The 19,614-nt window shown below is 38.7% G+C and overlaps 1 protein-coding gene across 1 annotated transcript in view; it reads left to right on the forward strand.

Annotated features, from left to right (window-relative positions):
• Positions 1-19,614, forward strand: part of chodl.S (chondrolectin S homeolog) — a 53,649-nt gene that overhangs the window by 18,385 nt on the left and 15,650 nt on the right. The window contains exon 2 of the mRNA XM_018248857.2: positions 17,754-18,066. Coding sequence (XP_018104346.1) covers positions 17,754-18,066 — 313 coding nt within the window. The remainder of the gene's footprint in view (positions 1-17,753; positions 18,067-19,614) is intronic.

Consider the following 19,614-nt stretch of genomic DNA (forward strand, 5'->3'; position numbering starts at 1 on the left):
GGGCAAAGTGGCCATTGCTAGTGAAAATTCTCCAGATTCTCCACAGGGAGATCGTTAATTAACTAACAGGCATAGAAGACAATGTGCTACAGAAACACAGCATCGCTAGCGCAGTTTTGTGCCCTTTTGCCAGGCGAATGATTGTTACTCTGCAAATTCACTAAAGTGAGAATTTTCCATTATGTTACACTTATGTAACCTTTCGCCAGAGGTTCCTTCGACAGCTTAGACCTGGCACACTGATAAGTTGAAGCTACATCCTCCTCAATGTCATCATATCCTGTATGCCGAAGTTATGAAAATGATTTAAAAAAAAAAGCTGGCGTTTTTTCATATTTTAAAGTGGGATTGTCTTTAAAAGTTGTAACTGTTAAATTTTTTTGACCATTTGAGGGCATGCCACATTTGTTTTGGGATGGGCTCATGTCTAGGAAATTAGAGGATCTATTTTGTCTTTATTTTGCTTCCTGGGGCATTTTTAATAACAAGTGGCCACTTTAAGTATTTGCGAAATTTATAAATGAGCCGTACTGACAAAATTTTGTGCAGTAGAGGGAAGTGTAAATATTTCCCTATGTCTCAGCCTTTACACCTCACTTTTTTATTTATTAAGAATTCACCTAAATTGTGATCAGATGCAATCATAATAGAAAGTGCCTCATTGCAGGAAAAAAAATTATGGTGGACACATCTTGCTGTGTGACACACTAACTCTATAATTATTGAAACACTGCATTTTGGGAAAAAAATCTGGTGATTTGTACAGGCCCGGATTTGTAGAGAGGCCGCCTTTTCTGGGACTGGAAAACGTTCCGTGGATGGTGCGGGTGGTGATAATATATTTTTTATATGAACACATTTATATGAGAACAGCCTATTCCAATGACGGACAAATGGTTATGTGTCAGAGTGTAAGAATAATAAAGTCTAATAACAAATGCCCCTATCATTCTGACTCAGCAATAACCACATGCCCAAGGCAGGAAAGGTGAAGGGAGGGGTGATGTTCCCCCATTTATTTATTCTCTTATTAATGACACCCAGTGATGAGAGGTCACTTTGTAAGTTACTGACAGAATTCAGAGTGTCAGCAGATACTAGATGAGGCCCCTTTTTACAGAAGTGTTTTCTTCATTTGCTGATTCCTCCCTGTGTCTGCTTTTAACAGATAAAGAACTGCAAGGCTGAGGGACAGTTGTAAGCGGGAAACTATTTTCAGTGCAATATCTGTAGCTAAGAACATCAGTCCTCTTCCAACATTTTGGGAGGGTTCAAGTTATATAACGTATGTATGTGTACTCCCATTTTAATCTATAAAAGCTTGTGAAAAGTGGAGTGTCTTTGGCAAAATGCTCGTGGGACACTTCGGTGTAACATGATCATTTTCCCAAGGCAAAACCATTAAAAATTCTTTGTTAAACTCAATAAACCTCATTTTATTTGAAATAGCCTTATCTCGATGTTTTGCCTTCCATATAACGAGGTCATAGCAATAAAATTATCAACAGTGGCGTCGGAGGTGGGGCAGGACCTTTGATGCTGGGGTGTGGCTGGTGATGTAGGGGGCGGGCCTGGTGACGTGGTGATCAGCGATTGGCTGATCGCCATGTCATTATTTTCAATGTCCTGTCTGGATTTCTTAATTTGGAAATCCAGACAGGAAGGTTTCATCTGGAGAGCCCTTCCGGTCCCGGGCTGTCCGGGTGAAATCCAGACAGGGGGCAACCCTATTGGCGGGTGTGTGGGAGGGTGTTAGGACTGTGGGACCTAGGGGTGCCCATGAAGGAAGTCTGGGCCTGGATCTGTATTTTAAAAATGCTCTTTTAAACACTGTACTAAATAACAACCTGATCCTACAGGGATCAAATCAGAAGTCAGAATCATTTCCTAAACTCACTTTTTTTCCCCAATGAATAGATTTTTGCTGAAAGACAATCCCAGGGCCAGGAGTTGGGGTAGGTGGTAGAAGCATGTGCCTAGGGTGCAGTAGTAAATGGGCTCTGGACATGCACCTCTTCTGTCTGCATTCCCCTTGGTGCAGCTCTTGTCTAGGCCCTGTAACCCAATGTTGCTGATTTAGTGGGCAAGTGAATTTAATGACAAGTCACATGAGAGCCACTGGGACTGGGATGAGAAAAGGGAGCCAAGATGACATGGACAAGAGCAAATGATGTAGGGGGCACCCTCAGCTGTAAGGCTCGCACTGGACAATCCTTTTAGGATCATAAATCAGCCCCCAAGTAAATTCTCTATATATTCTATATTTATTCTATATATAAAATGCAACATTTCTAGGCATTTTGGATTTAGTTCTCCTTTGACTTCATACACAAAAGTAGCCTTAAAATTGCTCAATCCCCCATCCACTTTCTTTTATTTGAGTTTATTTCATATTTTTCCAACTACTTTCAAGATCCGCCGACTGTGCCTGTTTTTCTGAGAGTTCATGTGTATCAATCAATAAGCATCACAGTTAAAACCTAGGAGGATTATTTGTCTACTTTTTGATCCATCTGTTATCTTATAGTGCTGTTCTTCAGAGATTCTCTGTAAATGCAGGCTCCTTTGCTTATTTAGGGGGTTGTCTAAGAAAGTTTACTCACTCCGGGGCTGGAAATCTGTAAAGGTTGCATAGCGATTCAGCTATATTGTATTTGATGGCCTATGCAGTTGTAGAGTGCATTCTAATGGCATACCCACAGGCTTGGCCCCAGGACCTAATATACAAGCTGATTTCTACATTTTCACTTTCTTTTCCATGGAGTTTTTAACATTTTAGCAAAACAGTCTGGGCTTTCACTTATGTAAATGATCATAGGCAGAGTCCATTAACTTGCATCCAATGTGATTAGCCACAGATGTGTTCAGTTCTATACTAATGTACTGTTACACATTAACTTTCATGAGATCACGTACAAGCAGCTTGAAGAAGGCAGATTTCTCCCCCAGCAGATGGTGTCTTGCCAACCTGAATCATTTCTTTTCCCTCCCTATCTATGTGGCTCTTGCAGCTTCCCACTGTGGTTCCTTAAACAATAACCTCTGGGGGTTCATCAGAAAAGGACCAAGTTATTGGGTCTTTTTTTTGCAACCAGTTGTTTTTGGAAGCCAATTTGGACGGTGACAAGTCTTTGAAGCTGGCTTTCAATTGAGGGTTGTGGGATTGGTGAGGGTAAAGGGAGGAGAGGTGGTCAAAATGGACAAAGGGGTGAATTTTGATAATTGGCCGTCCTTATATGGGTAGAATTGGGAGGGGGAAATAGTGGAAGCACTCAAGGCTAAATCAAAATATATTTAAATATAATGGAAGTGCTACTTACAATGCACTTCCCTGGGCCCCTGTCTCATAAGTAATTCAGTATAAATGCAAGTGCATGTTTACAAAACAGGGGTTTTTAGTTACCAAAGTTATGATCATAAAATTGAAAAGCCACCATACCACGTCAAGGTAAACCCCATATGGCGGTCCCTAACTTACTTATTAAAAAGAAATGTTTCTCTGCATAATAGCATTACCTGTGTTCAGTGTATGTTGAGCATTGGTTTCAATTTGAAGGCTGAATCCTCCCCCGCCAGTAAAGGCTTTTAAGAGAGAGTGATTGCCCAAACCAACGCCCACATTTAAAAGCGTAGGACCACCATTAGTTTTAAGGGGTGGGTATGGGGTGCTATTGAAAAACCACATGAAGCTAGGCCACAGCTTCAGGCCAATATACTATATTAGAGGGAAATAGTGGAAGCACTCAAGGCTAAATCAAAATATATTTAAATATAATGGAAGTGCTACTTACAATGCACTTCCCTGGGCCCCTGTCTCATAAGTAATTCAGTATAAATGCAAGTGCATGTTTACAAAACAGGGGTTTTTAGTTACCAAAGTTATGATCATAAAATTGAAAAGCCACCATACCACGTCATAACTTTGTAACTAAAAACCCCTGTTTTGTAAACTTACTTTTGAGACAGGGGCCCAGGGAATGTGCATTAAAACTAGCACTTCCTTTATACTTAAATATACTATTACTTAGCCTTTAGAGTGCTTCCACACCCCTATTTTTATACACAGAATTGGGAGGGAGTCTTCTAGTGGTGGGTACCGAAAGCTTATTTAACCTGCCATTAATTTTGTTATGTTAGTTTAATAATTGTACTATGCTTTATTTCTTGATTGTAAACATTTTATTTTAACAAAAATCCCTATATAGCAGGGGTGTCCAAACTTTTTGCAACAAGGGCCAGATATGGTGAGGTGAAAATGTGTGGGGGCCGACCTTTTAGCCCAACATTATTTGAACCATTAACACCATTTAACTCATTTAAACCAGGAATCGCGTAGCCGTAGCAGTAATATTTGGGCACATTAGTGAGATGATCTGAAGGTGCAATAGTAGTAGTGACGTGCCAGTACAGTAAAGTAAAGAAATATGCGAGAGTGGTGTGTCACTACGTTCCAGTACGTGTCTATTACTAACACATTCAGCACACAGGCAGCAGTATAGACCAAGTGGCAGATCATTTCACTAATGTACCCAAATATTACTACGTGATTCCTTATCGCGCTATGCTGGGGGGCCGCATTATTATTAATTCCATGATGGAGGCTGAGGGCCAGTGTAAATTTGATAAAGGGTCGCAATTGGCCCGCGCACCGCACTTTGAACATGCCTGCTATATAGACACCCGAATGCCTGGGTCTAAGGGGACATGGGTTTGCCATTGAGTGCCAATAAAAGAAAACATTAGAACACCCCCAGCAAAAGGGAAAGGGACAACCCCTCTCTTCTGTACTGTGCATGTGTTGACCTGTGGTTGTCAGTGTTGTATTTAGGTCCAGTGTCACCCTAAGCTCATGATCTAAGTGTGACCCCCAAGCTTGCAGAAATGATGTCATGTGTACGTATGTGCCCATGATGCACCACATTAAGTCTTATACCCCTCACCCCCAGATCCCCCGCTGGATTTACACAGCAAATTTACGGTGGTGGCTGGAGAAATATTTTCATCCAAAAAATATAGTCTATTATATAGGTAACCCCTAAAGCTGCTGGCCTTGGTATGGACCCTTGGCTGCCTATATATAAATACAGCTCTAGGGGTATGCAGGCAGTTGGAGCACCAGTGTTTAGGACAACACTGCTCCAAATACTTACTGAAAAATCATCTTGCACCAAGAGAGCTGCCAGCCCCGAAGAACTGGAATAGAGCAGTGCCGCTTTAAGAATTCTTCTGTGCTGGACTTAGGTTCCCAGCATTCTTTAGTTTTCGATATATTGCTGTATACCATGTCCAGCAACATTTGGGTGGAATAACACTGCTATGGAAGGCTTTATGTCTCATTTAATATACAGCAGAGAAAAAATGGGGCACCGGCCAAATATTAAGGATGTTAAGAATGAATAGTAAAATTGCAATGACTAAGATTTTGGCTATAAAGGCTGCGTCATATATCAAATTTAAGATACAAGGAAAGATACCGCCAGATGTATTTGGCAACAGCTAAGCAATAGCATTTTCTTGTAAGTGCCGGCCGATCATTTCTCTTACTGTATTAACAATATTGGCACCAAATGTGCTGATATGCATAACTGAATTCCTCCATGAAATGCGGCTGAATCATGTTATATTCAATGGAAATCAGATAATAAGTAATGTGGAGTCAGTGACTGAATGAGCATTCATGAAAATACTTGATAGTTACATAGTTAAATCGGGTTGAAAAAAGACAAAGTCCATCAAGTTCAACCCCTCCAAATGAAAACCCAGCATCCATACACATACCCCTCCCTAATTTCACACAAATTCTATATACCCATACCTATACTAACTATAGAGTTTAGTATCACAATAGCCTTTGATATTCTGTCTGTCCAAAAAATCATCCAAGCCATTCTTATAGTCATTAACTGAATCAGCATCACAACATCACCCAGCAGTGCATTCCCCAACCTCACTGTCCTGACTGTGAAGAACCCCCTACGTTGCTTCAAATGAAAGTTCTTTTCTTCTAGTCTAAAGGGGTGGCCTCTGGTACGGTGATCCTCTTTATGGGTAAAAAGGTCCCCTGCTATTTGTCTATAATGTCCTCTAATGTACTTGTAAAGTGTAATCATGTCCCTTCACAAGCGCCTTTTTTCCAGAGAAAACAACCCCAACCTTGTCAGTCTACCCTCATAATTTAAGTCTTCCATCCCTCTAACCAATTTAGTTGCACTTAGTCTCTGCACTCTCTCCAGCTCATTTATATCCCTCTTAAGGACTGGAGTCCAAAACTGCACTGCATACTCCAGATGAGGCCTCACCAGGGACCTATAAAGAGGCATAATTATGTTTTCATCCCTTGAGTTAATGCCCTTTTTATGCAAGACAGAACTTTATTTGCTTTAGTAGCCACAGAATGACACTGCCCAGAATTAGACAACTTGTTATCTACAAAAACCCCTAGATCCTTCTCATTTAAGGAAACTCCCAACACACTGCCATTTAATGTATAACTTGCATTTATATTATTTTTGCCAAAGTGCATAACCTGCATTTATCAACATTGAACCTCATTTTCCAGTTTGCTGCCCAGTTTCCCAACTTAGACAAATCACTGTGCAAAGTGGCAGCATCCTGCATGGAACCTATAGTTCTGCACAATTTAGTATCATCTGCAAAAATAGAAACAGTACTTTCAATGGCCACCTCCAGGTCATTAATAAACAAGTGGAAAAGCAAGGGACCTAGTACAGAGCCCTGCGGTACTCCACTACCAACACTGGTCCAATTAGAAAATGTTCCATTTACCAGTTACCACCACTCTTTGTAGTCTATATTTTAGCCAGTTCTCTATCCAGGTACAAATACTATGTTCCAGGCCAACATTCCTTAATTTAACAGTAACCTTTTGTGTGGCACTGTATCAAATGCTTTAACAAAGTCTAAGTTGATATCAGTTATATATTTTATAACAGTATTTTAAGGGACAACCACACCTTTTTCAAGTTTTCCGAATTTATCTGGCCAATTGGAATATCAGTTGCATGGTTACTTTCTTTTTTCCTTAGGGCAGAGACACACGCTCAGATTCAGGGAGATTAGTTGCCCAGCGACAAATCTCCTCTTCTTCAGGTGACTAATCTCCCCAAACTGTCTTCCCGGTGGCTAGAATGTAAATTGCCGGAGAAATGGCACTCGTTTTCCGAAGTAGCGCAAAGTTGCCTCACGAGGAAACTTCGGATGACTTCAGAAAACAAAGCGCTCTGAGTGCCATCCCGCCAGCAATTTACATTCTAGCCGGCAGGAAGGCAGGGGAAGGCAGTTCGGGGAGATTAGTCGCCCGAAGAAGAGGAGATTTGTTGCCAGGCGACTAATCTCCCCGAATCTGAGCGTGTGTCTCTGCCCTTAGACAGTTTCAGTCTTGCTAGTGTTGCCATTGTTTCAGGTCCTCTTATTGAGTGATAATTCCCTTACAAGAGGCAACATGGGGTATGGTCTAATGCCATTAGGGGTGCGACCAGCCAAGGCAGTTTTCCAATAAGCAACTACAGATATTTTCTCATTGCCTATACCAGCCTGGCCTAAGCAGAATTGAACATGTACTGTACAATTTTAAGAGGCCCCTTAACATAAACAAACAGAATAATAATGACAAAATCAATATAAGTTTAGGAATACAAATAGCCAAGTGTATCTGTAGCTGCAATGAGGCCGCTCGTTTGGCAGTGTTATTTATGCAAGAGCTTTTTACATTATTAACTAATGAAATTAAATGTATTTACAGTGCCTGCCATCTGAGAGTGAATCACAGTGACATCAGTCATTCCTGGCCTGTCTGAAACCACATTACTCATTAAGATGGGATATTTAATCAGGCTTTATCATTATAGCATTACGGCTCATAAAAATGCTTCTTTCTACTTTTGGGAAATGTTATATACTGTATATATCAATATTATTGCTGCTATTTTCCAGTAAAAATCCTGCTTTTTCCTTTTTACTTGAAGTTCACCAAACTGATGTAAAGGGAATAACTAGCTTATAGTTAAACTATTACTACAAGGCTTTAGCTGACAGGGGTTGCTGGCAATTTTAGTTAATTATTTGAATATAATTCATTAAATATTCAGTTTGAGCAAACCCTAGCGGACAGTGCCAGTATCTGCTGTATACAGAAATGTTACATTTATTTGAATGGAGAACAACAACAAGCTGTGTTTTGACTGTGTTAGTTCTCCTCGAGCACCGCAGTTGACAAATGGCCAGCTTGCCATAGAATTTATTGAGGTTCAAACAAGAGGAAATTTCCTGCGGCAGCTACACACTGGAGGTCCATTAACCCGAATGTGGCAGAAACAGGATAAAAGAAGCTACTCACTCAGGTGAGTAGCAGCTCCTGGAAAAGCAGAGGGTGTAAGGCCTTTGGGGTGGACTTTGATGTTGCAGGATAGCAGGTGTTGTTGGTTAAGATATTAACTATAGTGTAAACTAAGATAATGCAATCTGGGAAGGGACTGTGACTGTGAGATAGCAGGTATAGTAGGGAGAGATGGTGCCTATAGTAACAGTGGGATAATAGTCTCTGGGAAGGGACTGTGACTGTGAGATAGCAGGTATAGTAGGGAGAGATGGTGCCTATAGTAACAGTGGATAATAGTCTCTGGGAAGGGAGTGTGACTGTGGGATAGCAGGTATAGTAGGGAGAGATGGTGTCTATAGTAACAGTGGATAATAGTCTCTGGGAAGGGAGTGTGACTGTAGGATAGCAGGTATAGTAGGGAGAGATGGTGCCTATAGTAACAGTGGGATAATAGTCTCTGGGAAGGGACTGTGGGATAGCAGGTATAGTAGGGAGAGTTGGTGCCTATAGTAACAGTGAATAATAGTCTCTGGGAAGGGAGTGTGACTGTGAGATAGCAGGTATAGTAGGGAGAGATGGTGCCTATAGTAACAGTGGATAATAGTCTCTGGGAAGGGAGTGTGACTGTGGGATAGCAGGTATAGTAGGGAGAGATGGTGCCTATAGTAACAGTGGGATAATAGTCTCTGGGAAGGGACTGTGGGATAGCAGGTATAGTAGGGAGAGATGGTGCCTATAGTAACAGTGAATAATAGTCTCAGGGAAGGGAGTGTGACTGTGGGATAGCAGGTATAGTAGGGAGAGATGGTGCCTATAGTAACAGTGGATAATAGTCTCTGGGAAGGGAGTGTGACTGTGGGATAGCAGGTATAGTAGGGAGAGATGGTGTCTATAGTAACAGTGGATAATAGTCTCTGGGAAGGGAGTGTGACTGTGGGATAGCAGGTATAGTAGGGAGAGATGGTGCCTATAGTAACAGTGGATAATAGTCTCTGGGAAGGGAGTGTGACTGTGGGATAGCAGGTATAGTAGGGAGAGATGGTGCCTATAGTAACAGTGGATAATAGTCTCTGGGAAGGGAGTGTGACTGTGGGATAGCAGGTATAGTAGGAAGAGATGTTGCCTATAGTAATAAGAAACTGTTTTTTTCTTACACATTCACTAAGATAACCACACAGCAGGGATTTTAAAAATATCAGCAAAAATAATGAAAATGTTGTTACTAAATAACCTCTCAAATTGTTGTTGCACGTGTGGCTCTTACCTAGAATTCTAGTAGAAATTGCCCAGCGTAGTAGCCTTGAGCAAACATCTGCCACATTTTGCCATTTCCAGTTCCCCCTCTTGACTGGTGAGGTACCAAAAACAATATGAGGGAATGTTAAAAACAAGACATAAGTTAGATTTTTATAAAGTTATTGATTTGGGAAATGTTTAGCTTTGCTTAGGCTTGATAAATGGAGAAAGTAAAAGTTGGTATGTGAAAAGATAATCCACTTTATATGTGATGGCTCAGTAGCCATCGCCAGCGCACACAGATTACAAGCCCCAATAGCAGTGCATTTTATGCTTAATTACATTTATGGACTGCACAACCTCTAATCTCACTATCTGCCTCTGCACTCCTATTTATCTAGCCTTCCAGGACCTGCTTTAATAGCATTTAAAGCTTAGACAGCATGCCTTATGCATCCCACACCAGCTTCTAAAATTCTTAAGAAGGTTAATACCTTACAGTTGTTACTATAAAAAGGCAGTAAGGCTCTGATAATTGCTAGAGTTTCAACTTAAATAACCATGACTGTACACGTCTTTCCCTCTCTAATATTTGATTAACCACAAGTTGGAGAAATTGTCAAAAGTACTACAATATAACTTTAAATCAGTCACAGCCTTAAAAAAACCCAGACCATCTCATCAATACTACAAAAAAAAATCAATTTTTTTACATCAACCTAGTAATTAATGCTAATTTCAGTATAAATCGACCTTAATCTGACCTTAATCTCTTTGGAAGAGAAGCTGAAGGACTTCTGAAAGAGAATAATTGTGACTATTTATTTATAACAGTATGCTACTGGGGTTATAAAGACCTGTGCCAACCAATACAGGGAATATTGGGGTATAAACAATGCTGGTCCATTTAAAATGAATACTCCATAAGGGGCCAATTCATTAACTTCGAGTGAAGGAATAGAAGAAAAAATACTTCGAATTTTGAAGTGTTTTTTTGGCTACTTCGACCATCGAATGGGCTACTTCGACCTTCGACTACGACTTTGACTTCGAATCGAAGAATTCGAACCATAGGCTTGGCTAAATTTTTTTGGTCGAAGGATAATCCTTTGATCGTTAGATTAAAATCCTTCGAATCGTTCGATTAGAAGGATTTAATGGTTCGATCGAATGATTATTCCTTCGATCAAAGTATTTGCGCAAAATCCTTCGACTTCGATTTACATTCCCAGTCGAATATCGAGGGTTAATTCGACCTTTGATGAATTTGCCCCTAAGGGGCCGATTCACAAAGGGTCGAATATCGAGGGTTAATTAACCCTCGATATTCGACTGGGAATTAAAATCCTTCGACTTCGAATATCGAAATTGAAGGATTTTAGTGCAAATAGTGCGATTGAATGATCGAAGGATTATTCCTTCGATCGAACGATAAAATCCTTCGAATCGAACGATCCTATGGGGACCTTCCCATAGGCTAACATTGAGTTCGGTAGCTTTTAGATGGCGAACTAGGGGGCCGAAGTTTTTTCTTAAAGAGACAGTACTTCGACTATCGAATGGTCGAATAGTCAAACGATTTTTAGTTCGAATCCTTCTATTCAAAGTCGTAGTCAAAGGTCGAAGTAGCCCATTCGATGGTCGAAGTAGCCCATTCGATGGTAGAAGTAGCCCAAAAAACACTTCGAAATTCGAAGTTTTTTTACTTCGAATCCTTCACTCGAAGTTAGTGAATCGGCCCCCAAGTGTTGTGACTGATAAAGGATAGAGGCTTTGTCGACCAATTTCAGGGGGAAATCTGTGTGACCTTTGTGACAGATCTTTAATGTACAACCAGAATGCTTTGGCGAATCCATGTGGAAATAGTACTTGGCAATTTTATGTCACTTCAAGCATTTTGCTGCTTAAAATGTAACAACTCCCTGTTCTGTGAATTGTCATGGTGCCAAAAAGTGGAAAAGATGAAATAAGAAGTCACATCAGAGTTCCATGACCTGTATTTGGTCATGGAAGTCTTGGATGACTTCTAATATCCTTGCCAAATATTAGAAAATCAGAAATAAAGCAAAAATGCGGGAATAAAAGACAGCTAAATTGGTGAATTGAAATACTGTACAGGATCAATGTTATCATAATGAGAAAGCTTTTTAACAAGTCAATATATTGAATACTTTTTATGGTCACTTGAAAACTGGACACCGTTTCCTAAAATTATGGCAGCTTTGTGGAAATCAGGAATCAATTCAATAAACCCAATATTCTATTTCAGGGACAAAAAAATCAGTAACTCTTGATGGAGAGCCTAAGAAAACCCTTTTATACATGCACTCTATTTTGAGTTTAAAACATCATTGCATATTTATAACTAGAAACCTCCAGTCATGTATCCTGAGTACAGTATATTAGACCCATTAAGTGTGGTGATTTGGAACAGTCTCTTCCAACCCATAGGCAGTTTGCCAGGCAACCTAATTACACCCCATCACAGTGGAGCTTTTATGAAGCTGGTGTTAATAATAATGCTACACAAGGTGCTCGAATATATTGCAATTAAACTTTACACTAGAAACCATATGGTTTAATTAGTCTTTTACATCACATTTCTGAAGTTCTGAAGTGCCCCGTCTCCCAATATTTCTGATGGGAATTCAGAACAAAGATAATAAAATAGATGGTATTTAATGGCTCGTTGGGTTAGGCATTATAAATTTTGAGATAATTTTTGTGTACTTTAGGGAATAGTCCAAATTTGATTAGAAAATTTTAATTTTGAAATCCTGTACTGAATCTTTAAAAATTCAACTTTGACCATTCGCCATCTAAAACCTGTCGAATTGCTGTTTTAGCCTATGGGGGACCTCCTAGAACCTGTTTGGATTCAGTTGGTGGAAAATCATATTTTTTGGGTGGAAAAACGTTGATTCATACGATTCGAATTAGATCAAAAACTGACCTATTCAATTGAAAACTGAACTATTCGGCCAACAAAAACCTTTGATTTAATTTCAGTTGGTCATTTTGAATTCGAATTTTGAAGTTCTTCAAATTCAAAATTTGAACCTTGATAAATCTGCCCCTAATTGTAAATCTTGATATTGGACTGGACATTCTGTCTTTTTCTAATAATTTAAATTTTACTCTTTGCATAAATGTCCAAGTTACTCAAAACTTACATATGACATTTTGTATCTACTGAACCTTACATATGACAAAAAGCTTTCGTCTATTTGCCATTCTGTCTGAGCTTGATAAACATTTATTTAGCTCTTTATAAGCATTTATATCAATTGTAACACCTCAGATCTACAGTACATATGGAAATGTTACTTTTGATTAATAAAAAATATAAACATTTTTTGGAAATTTCAATTCTCCAACTCCTTGTTCTATGCATCAATATCAGCTTCTTTGTTCATTCTGCAACTATGACAGCTGACTTTAATCCATCATATTCTGGATAAAAACCCTTCTGTTGTCATCTATTGAATGTGAGATTTATGAACTTGAATTGATAAAAATCGTTGTATTGCATGTGAGAAGAAATACTTTGGGCCGAGTTAATTAACCCTCGGTATTCGACTAGGAATTAAAAAGGATAATTCCTTCGATCGAACGATAAAATCCTTCGAATCGAACGATTTGAAGGATTTTAATCCAACGATCGAAGGAATATCCTTCGATCAAAAAAACTTAAGAAAGCCTATGGGGACCTTCCCCAAATTCTAAATTTTTTACCTTTGAATCCTTCACTCGAAGTTAGTGAATCGGCCCTTTAGTTTATGCCCAAGTACTGAACCATCCTGCATAAGAATCTCAAATAATCCTTATAGGTGAATGTTATTTATTGAAGAGCAATTGAAGCTTTCCATGTAATGTTCTTTTAGAATGTGGTTAAATAGTTGCTTAATTCTGAGTTTCCTCTGTATTTATTAATGACATATTTATGTACAGATTGTGGCCCAGTGGTTACCACTGATGCAGATTTTAGAGGTTTATATCTAGGTAGGGAACTCTCTGCAAATTTCTAATTGTTTTACCTGATGCATTGCAATGTTTGGAATCCGTAATCCCAGTTGGCTGAAAGGAATACCAGGGACTGGGGGAACATGGCATAGACATACTTTAAAGCAATGGACCTTGGGTTAGTTTGTTTATTTTGGCCACTGGGAGGTAATACTTGTCATGAATGTCAGATCCAGATAAATTTGAGTGCATCTTGGTTGTACTTTACAGATATGGGATCTGTTAACCAGAAACCCATTATCCAGAAATCTCAATTTTATCCAAATAAATGTTTTTAAATGTTTCCTTCTTCCCTGCAATAATAAAACAGCGCTTCGTACTTGATCCAAACTAAGATACAATGGGGTATATTTATCAAAGAGTGAAGTTAATAGTGAAGTTCCGCCACTAGAGTGAAATTCCACCACTCTCCATTCATTTCTATGGGATTTTTATAGGCGTATTTATCAAAGGGTGAACTTTCACTTTCACCCATTGATAAATACGCCTTTCAAAATCCCATAGAAATTAATTGAGAGCTGCGGAATTTCACTCTAGTGGCGGAACTTCACTCTTTGATGAATTTTGGAGTCTGAATCCTTATTAAAAGCAAAACTAGTCTATTGTGTTTATTTAGGGGCAAATTCATCAAGGGTCGAATATCGAGGGTTAATTAACCCTCGATATTCGACTGGGAATGAATATCTAAGTCAAAGGATTTTGCGCAATTACTGCGATCGAACGATCGAAGGAATAATCGTTCGATCGAATGATTAAATCCTTCGAATCGAACTCGATTCGAAGGATTTTAATCCAGCGATCGAAAGATTATCCTTCGACCAAAAAAACGTAGCCAAGCCTATGGGGACCTTCCCCATAGACTAACATTGGATTCGGTAGCTTTTAGGTGGCGAACTAGGGGGCCGAAGTTTTTTCCTAAAGAGACAGTACTTCGACTATTGAATGGTCGAATAGTCGAACGATTTTTAGTTTGAATCCTTCGATTCGAAGTCAAAGTCGTAGTCGAAGGTCGTAGTAGCCCATTCGATGGTCGAAGTAGCCAAAATTCGAAGTTTTTTTTCTTCTATTCCTTCACTCGAAGTTAATGAATTGGCCCCTTAATGTTAACATGATTTTCTACTAGAATTTAGCAGTGATGGGCGTTTCTCTTGACATGCGGCAATTTTTATGCGCGCAACTATTCTGACGCACAACAATTTTTTTGCTGCAGTTTTGAGAATGTACTCAATGGCAGCGAAACACAGGAATTCGTGCTGAATTTTTTTTTATCGCTAGTTTTAAGGTATGAATATCCAAATTACAGAAAGATTGGTTATCCAGAAAGCCCCCTGTCCCAAGCATTTTGATTAACAGGTCTCATAACTGTATTAATAAATAACTGCAATGCCGCTTTTATTTCTAATATGCTCCTATTTGTTATAACATTCTTTCAATGCATTATTTGGTTTTTGCTTGTTTTACCTACTGACCATTCATTTCCCTAACTTTCTTGAATTGTTTTTTTTTCTACAAGAGCCTTGGGCCCTTTGTTTGGGATCCATCTCTGTAGCATTCAATCACCAGCACTGGACATTTGTTCAGCAATATATTACAGATGGCTGTCCATTGCTCATCAAACGAAATCAATATGCTTCTTCCAAATGCTAAATCATTTTATAGACAGAACTTATCAATGTAAAATCTTCTCTTGGGAATTAGTGCATTATTTATTAGTTTCTTCAAATGGTAAAAATTGCCCCAAACTCTTCTTTTGATTTTGATGGCATTTCCTGGATTAATTTCCTTTGCATCTTGTTCCTGTTTCATTACCAAAGGTATCAATTTTTGTTGTGTATGGTCATGTCCTTTTTGTTGTGTATGGTCATGTCCTATTTTGTTCAAGGATTTAGCCAGCACAAACAGATATTTTTTCCAATTTTTGAGAGCAGGGTCAAAGGTCAACCATTTTTTTTTAGTAATGTTTATGCAAAATGCAAACTGGAAAATAAAGCAAATCCTATGACATTGTAAGTAAAAATGTGGTCTCACTGCTGCAGATAAACCTCATGAAACTAGTTCATCATATTCATTTTGGGGGTTATTTACTAAATTCCCGAATGCCAAAAACCAGAAAAATTTGTGGTTTTTTTTGTATAAAATCAGAATTTTTAGTGAAAAAAAAAATCACAAATTTTTCAGAATTTATTGTACCCTCAGGATGGAAAAAGTCCAAAACTGAAAATCTGGCATCTCAGACCTACCGAGGTTGCATATAACCTAATGCGAGAAGTCTCAAAGATTTTTTGATCTGCACTGGGTTTCGTGTAATAATCTAAAGTTTTCTGGGTTTTCAGGCAAAAATCTGAAAAAAAACTGAGTGGAAATATTTTTGCAAAAGCGTATTAATAAATAAGCTGAAAAAAACAGTGCGGATTTGTTTTGGCGTTTTTTTTCAGAAGATATTGAGATAAATTCAGACTTTGATAAATAACCCCAAAAGTAAAGGGGAGCTATCACAAAAATGAAAATTTAATATAAGCATATTGAATAAGAAACTTTCTTAATACAGGTATGGGACCTGTTATCCAGAAGGTTTGGGATGTGGGACTTTCCAGATAACGGATCTTTTTATAATTTGGATCTTCGTACATTAAGGGGCAGATTTACCTAGGTTCGAATATCGAGGGTTAATTAACCCTCGATATTTGACTACCGAATTGAAATCCTTCGACTTTGAATATCGAAGTTGAAGGATTTAGCTCAATTCGTTCGATCGAACGATTAAATCCTTCGAACAAAACGATTCGAAGGATTTTAATCCATCGATCAAACGAAATTCCTTCGATCAAAAAAACCTTGTAAAGCCTATGGGGACCTTCGGTAGGTTTTAGGTGACGAACTAGGGGGTCGAAGTTTTTTTTAAAGAGACAGTACTTCGACTATCGAATAGTCGAATAGTCGAACGATTTTTAGTTCAAATCGTTCGATTCGAAGTCGAAGGTCGTAGTCGAAGGTTGAAGTAGCCAATTCGATGGTCGAAGTAGCCAAAAAAACCATTCAAAATTCGAAGTTTTTTTCCTCTATTTTCCTCTATTCCTTCACTCGAGCTTAGTGAATGGGCCCCTAAGTCTACTAGAAAGTCATGAATGCATTAAATAAGCCCAATGGGCTGGTTCTGTTACTGATTGAAAGAATGTAGAGAGGCAAATGCCCGGGGGGGGGAAGAAAGTCAAGAGTAAATTAATTATTTCTGAATTTTTATTTTTTATATTTAGAAAGTTTCTTATTTCAGTGTAATGAAGTTTATATTAGATTTTAATTTTGCCTCCCATACATGATAAGTGTTGAAGTAAAGATAGGCATATGATGTTCTTCCCATGGAGGAAAGTGTTTATAGGCAGCAGAGGCACCTTCGAAGGATACAGGAAGGGAGTGGGTACAATTCTGAGAGAGACTGAGTTGGGGGTTGTTTACAAATATTACTTGCTGACTCTGCTGATTCCTTACTGATGTGTATTTGGGTTCATGGTTGTGAACATTAGTTCTCCAGCCAGGTCTATTCAGTTGGACAAGGCTGAATCAGCAAACTAAGGCATGCATTGGTCCATTTTGGTGCTAGTACTCATAAATAGTGATGGGCGAATAAATTCGCCTGGCGCATATTCGCTGTGAATTTCTCCATTTCGCCATGGGCGCATAAAATTGCGAAACTCCTTTGAAAAATCGCTTGTGTCAAAATCACCGCACATCAACACTATTTAGACAGCCATTGACTTTAACGCTGGCATCAAAATTGGCGCAATAGACTTTTTGGATGCGCATCCAAAATTGACGAGGGCGTCAATTTTCGAGATTCACAAATTTTTCACAGTTTCGCGAATTTAAAGGGAAACAGGAGAAATTCGCCCATCACTACTCATAACTAAATTTGCCTACAATCTGCCCATTCAGCCATTGGAGCAAACATGCAACTAGGTCTGTCTGTTTCCAGCCACCCTATTTTAACCTTTTAGCAATACCATGGGGCTTCAGAATTATATAACAGTCTGGCTTCATCCATAACTGCTTAGTTGCTTCATTCAATGCAATTAAAAAGTGTTGTTGTTTTTTTTTAAATTGGTAGTAACCCTATACATTTGTATCTCATTTTTATTCTTTCACACATTTTTATTTGCAGGTCAAAAAATTTGCTACGCAGATTACAAACATCCCTGCTACAAGATTGCTTACTTTCAAGATTTGTCAAGACGTGTTGGTTTTCATGAGGCACGTCAAGCTTGTGAAATCGATGGAGGGAGCCTTCTGAGTATCGAAAGTGAAGCCGAACAAAAACTGATTGAAAGAATGTTACAGAATCTCACAAATTCAGGCTCCGGTGTGTCGGATGGAGACTTCTGGATTGGACTCTGGAGGAATCTAGAAGCAATGGCTTCATCAGGGGCTTGTCCAGATCTTTATAGATGGTCTGATGAAAGCACCTCACACTTTAGGTAAAGATAAAGAACAGTAAAAACTGTGTAGAATTAATTTCACTATATCATTTAATAATGGTTTAAAAAGGATTGAATTGGAACATAAAATACCCAGTCATTTACTTAAATTAAATTATACCAACAATTCTGTGTTTGGCAGGACTTTTGCTTTTGTTACACATTTATTTAGTCAAAGAATAAATAAACATAAAATCGAATCAAATGAGTATCTTGTTGGCAAAATTATATCTTATTAACCCCATAATGTCTAAAGCTCAAAGGAAGTTATAACAAACCTTCCTTAAAGCGGGTTAATGGAAATACTGAACCTGCATGAAGTCGGCCATAATCACTAGTTATGCAAAAAAAAAGAAACGAGACAACGTATTTACGGAAATGGAAAAAAGGTTTGATACAGAGCCAAAGTTAAAATACTTTAATGCTGGCAGCTAAAAGTACAGTAGATATGGAATGAAATACAGAAAATATATAGTTGAATTCTAGTCATATAATTTTATCCAGCATCGTCATTGAATTTCTACAGGTATTGGACCTTACAAGCTAAATGAAGTAGCTCCTGCCCTGAAGAGGTGGTCTCTCCATGGATCCCACAGTGCAGTCAATGTCAGACTTGTTATAGTTCCAAGAATATCTAAGACAGCAAACACATTTTCACCCCAACTCTAATTAACAGACTAGCTGTGCTTTGAAGTGCTTTAGAAGAACAAATAGAAATCCTTCTCCATTAGAAGCCTTCAGACTGAACACTCTGCCAATACCAGTAGACACCCAAAGGGGACCAGCCCCCCTACACAAGCATCTAAACCTACTGAATCACAAGCTACCACTGCTAGATGCCCTGCACCAGAAGTTCCATAGACTCCAATGGGTGAAAAAAATTTGCTGCGCATCAAAAAATTGATGCGCCGCATCGTGCGACAAAAAAAAGTTGTCGCCCATAGATTTTTTTGCATCTTGCCGAAATTTCGCTGTTTCACAAATTTTTGTCGAAGTGAAAATTTGACCACTCGAAAATCGAAGTACTGTATCTTTAAAAAAACTTCGACTTCGACACTTCGCCACCTAAAACCTGCCGAATTGCTGTTTAGCCTATGGGGGACTTCCCAGAACCTATCTGAGGCTTTTGGGCTAGTTTTGAGTTTTTTTAAAAAATCCTTTAAATCGTTCGATCGTACGATTTTACTTCGACCGTATTTCTAGCGAATACGGCAGTTTTCGCTGGAAAAAAGGCTTCGACTATTGAAGTACTCAAATTCGATGGTCGAATTTCGAAGTTTTTTTACTTCGAAATTCGATCCTTGATAAATATGCCCCTGAGTTATCCCCAAGTGTGCAACTTACTTGCAGCAGACAGATTTGACTTAGGGTTTCATAAAACGGATACTCCAGACTGTTAGATTTTGACAATGTATGTTTGAATGTTTCATTAAATGAATACGGCTATGTCTTTTATATAATCCACTAACTGTAACAGCAGAAGGTTTCAACAATCCTATTTAGGGATGTACCGAATCAAGGATTCAGTTCTGGATTCGGCTAGAATTT

This window comes from Xenopus laevis, chromosome 2S (assembly GCF_017654675.1).
Source record: "Xenopus laevis strain J_2021 chromosome 2S, Xenopus_laevis_v10.1, whole genome shotgun sequence".
Taxonomy (NCBI): Eukaryota; Metazoa; Chordata; class Amphibia; order Anura; family Pipidae; genus Xenopus; species Xenopus laevis.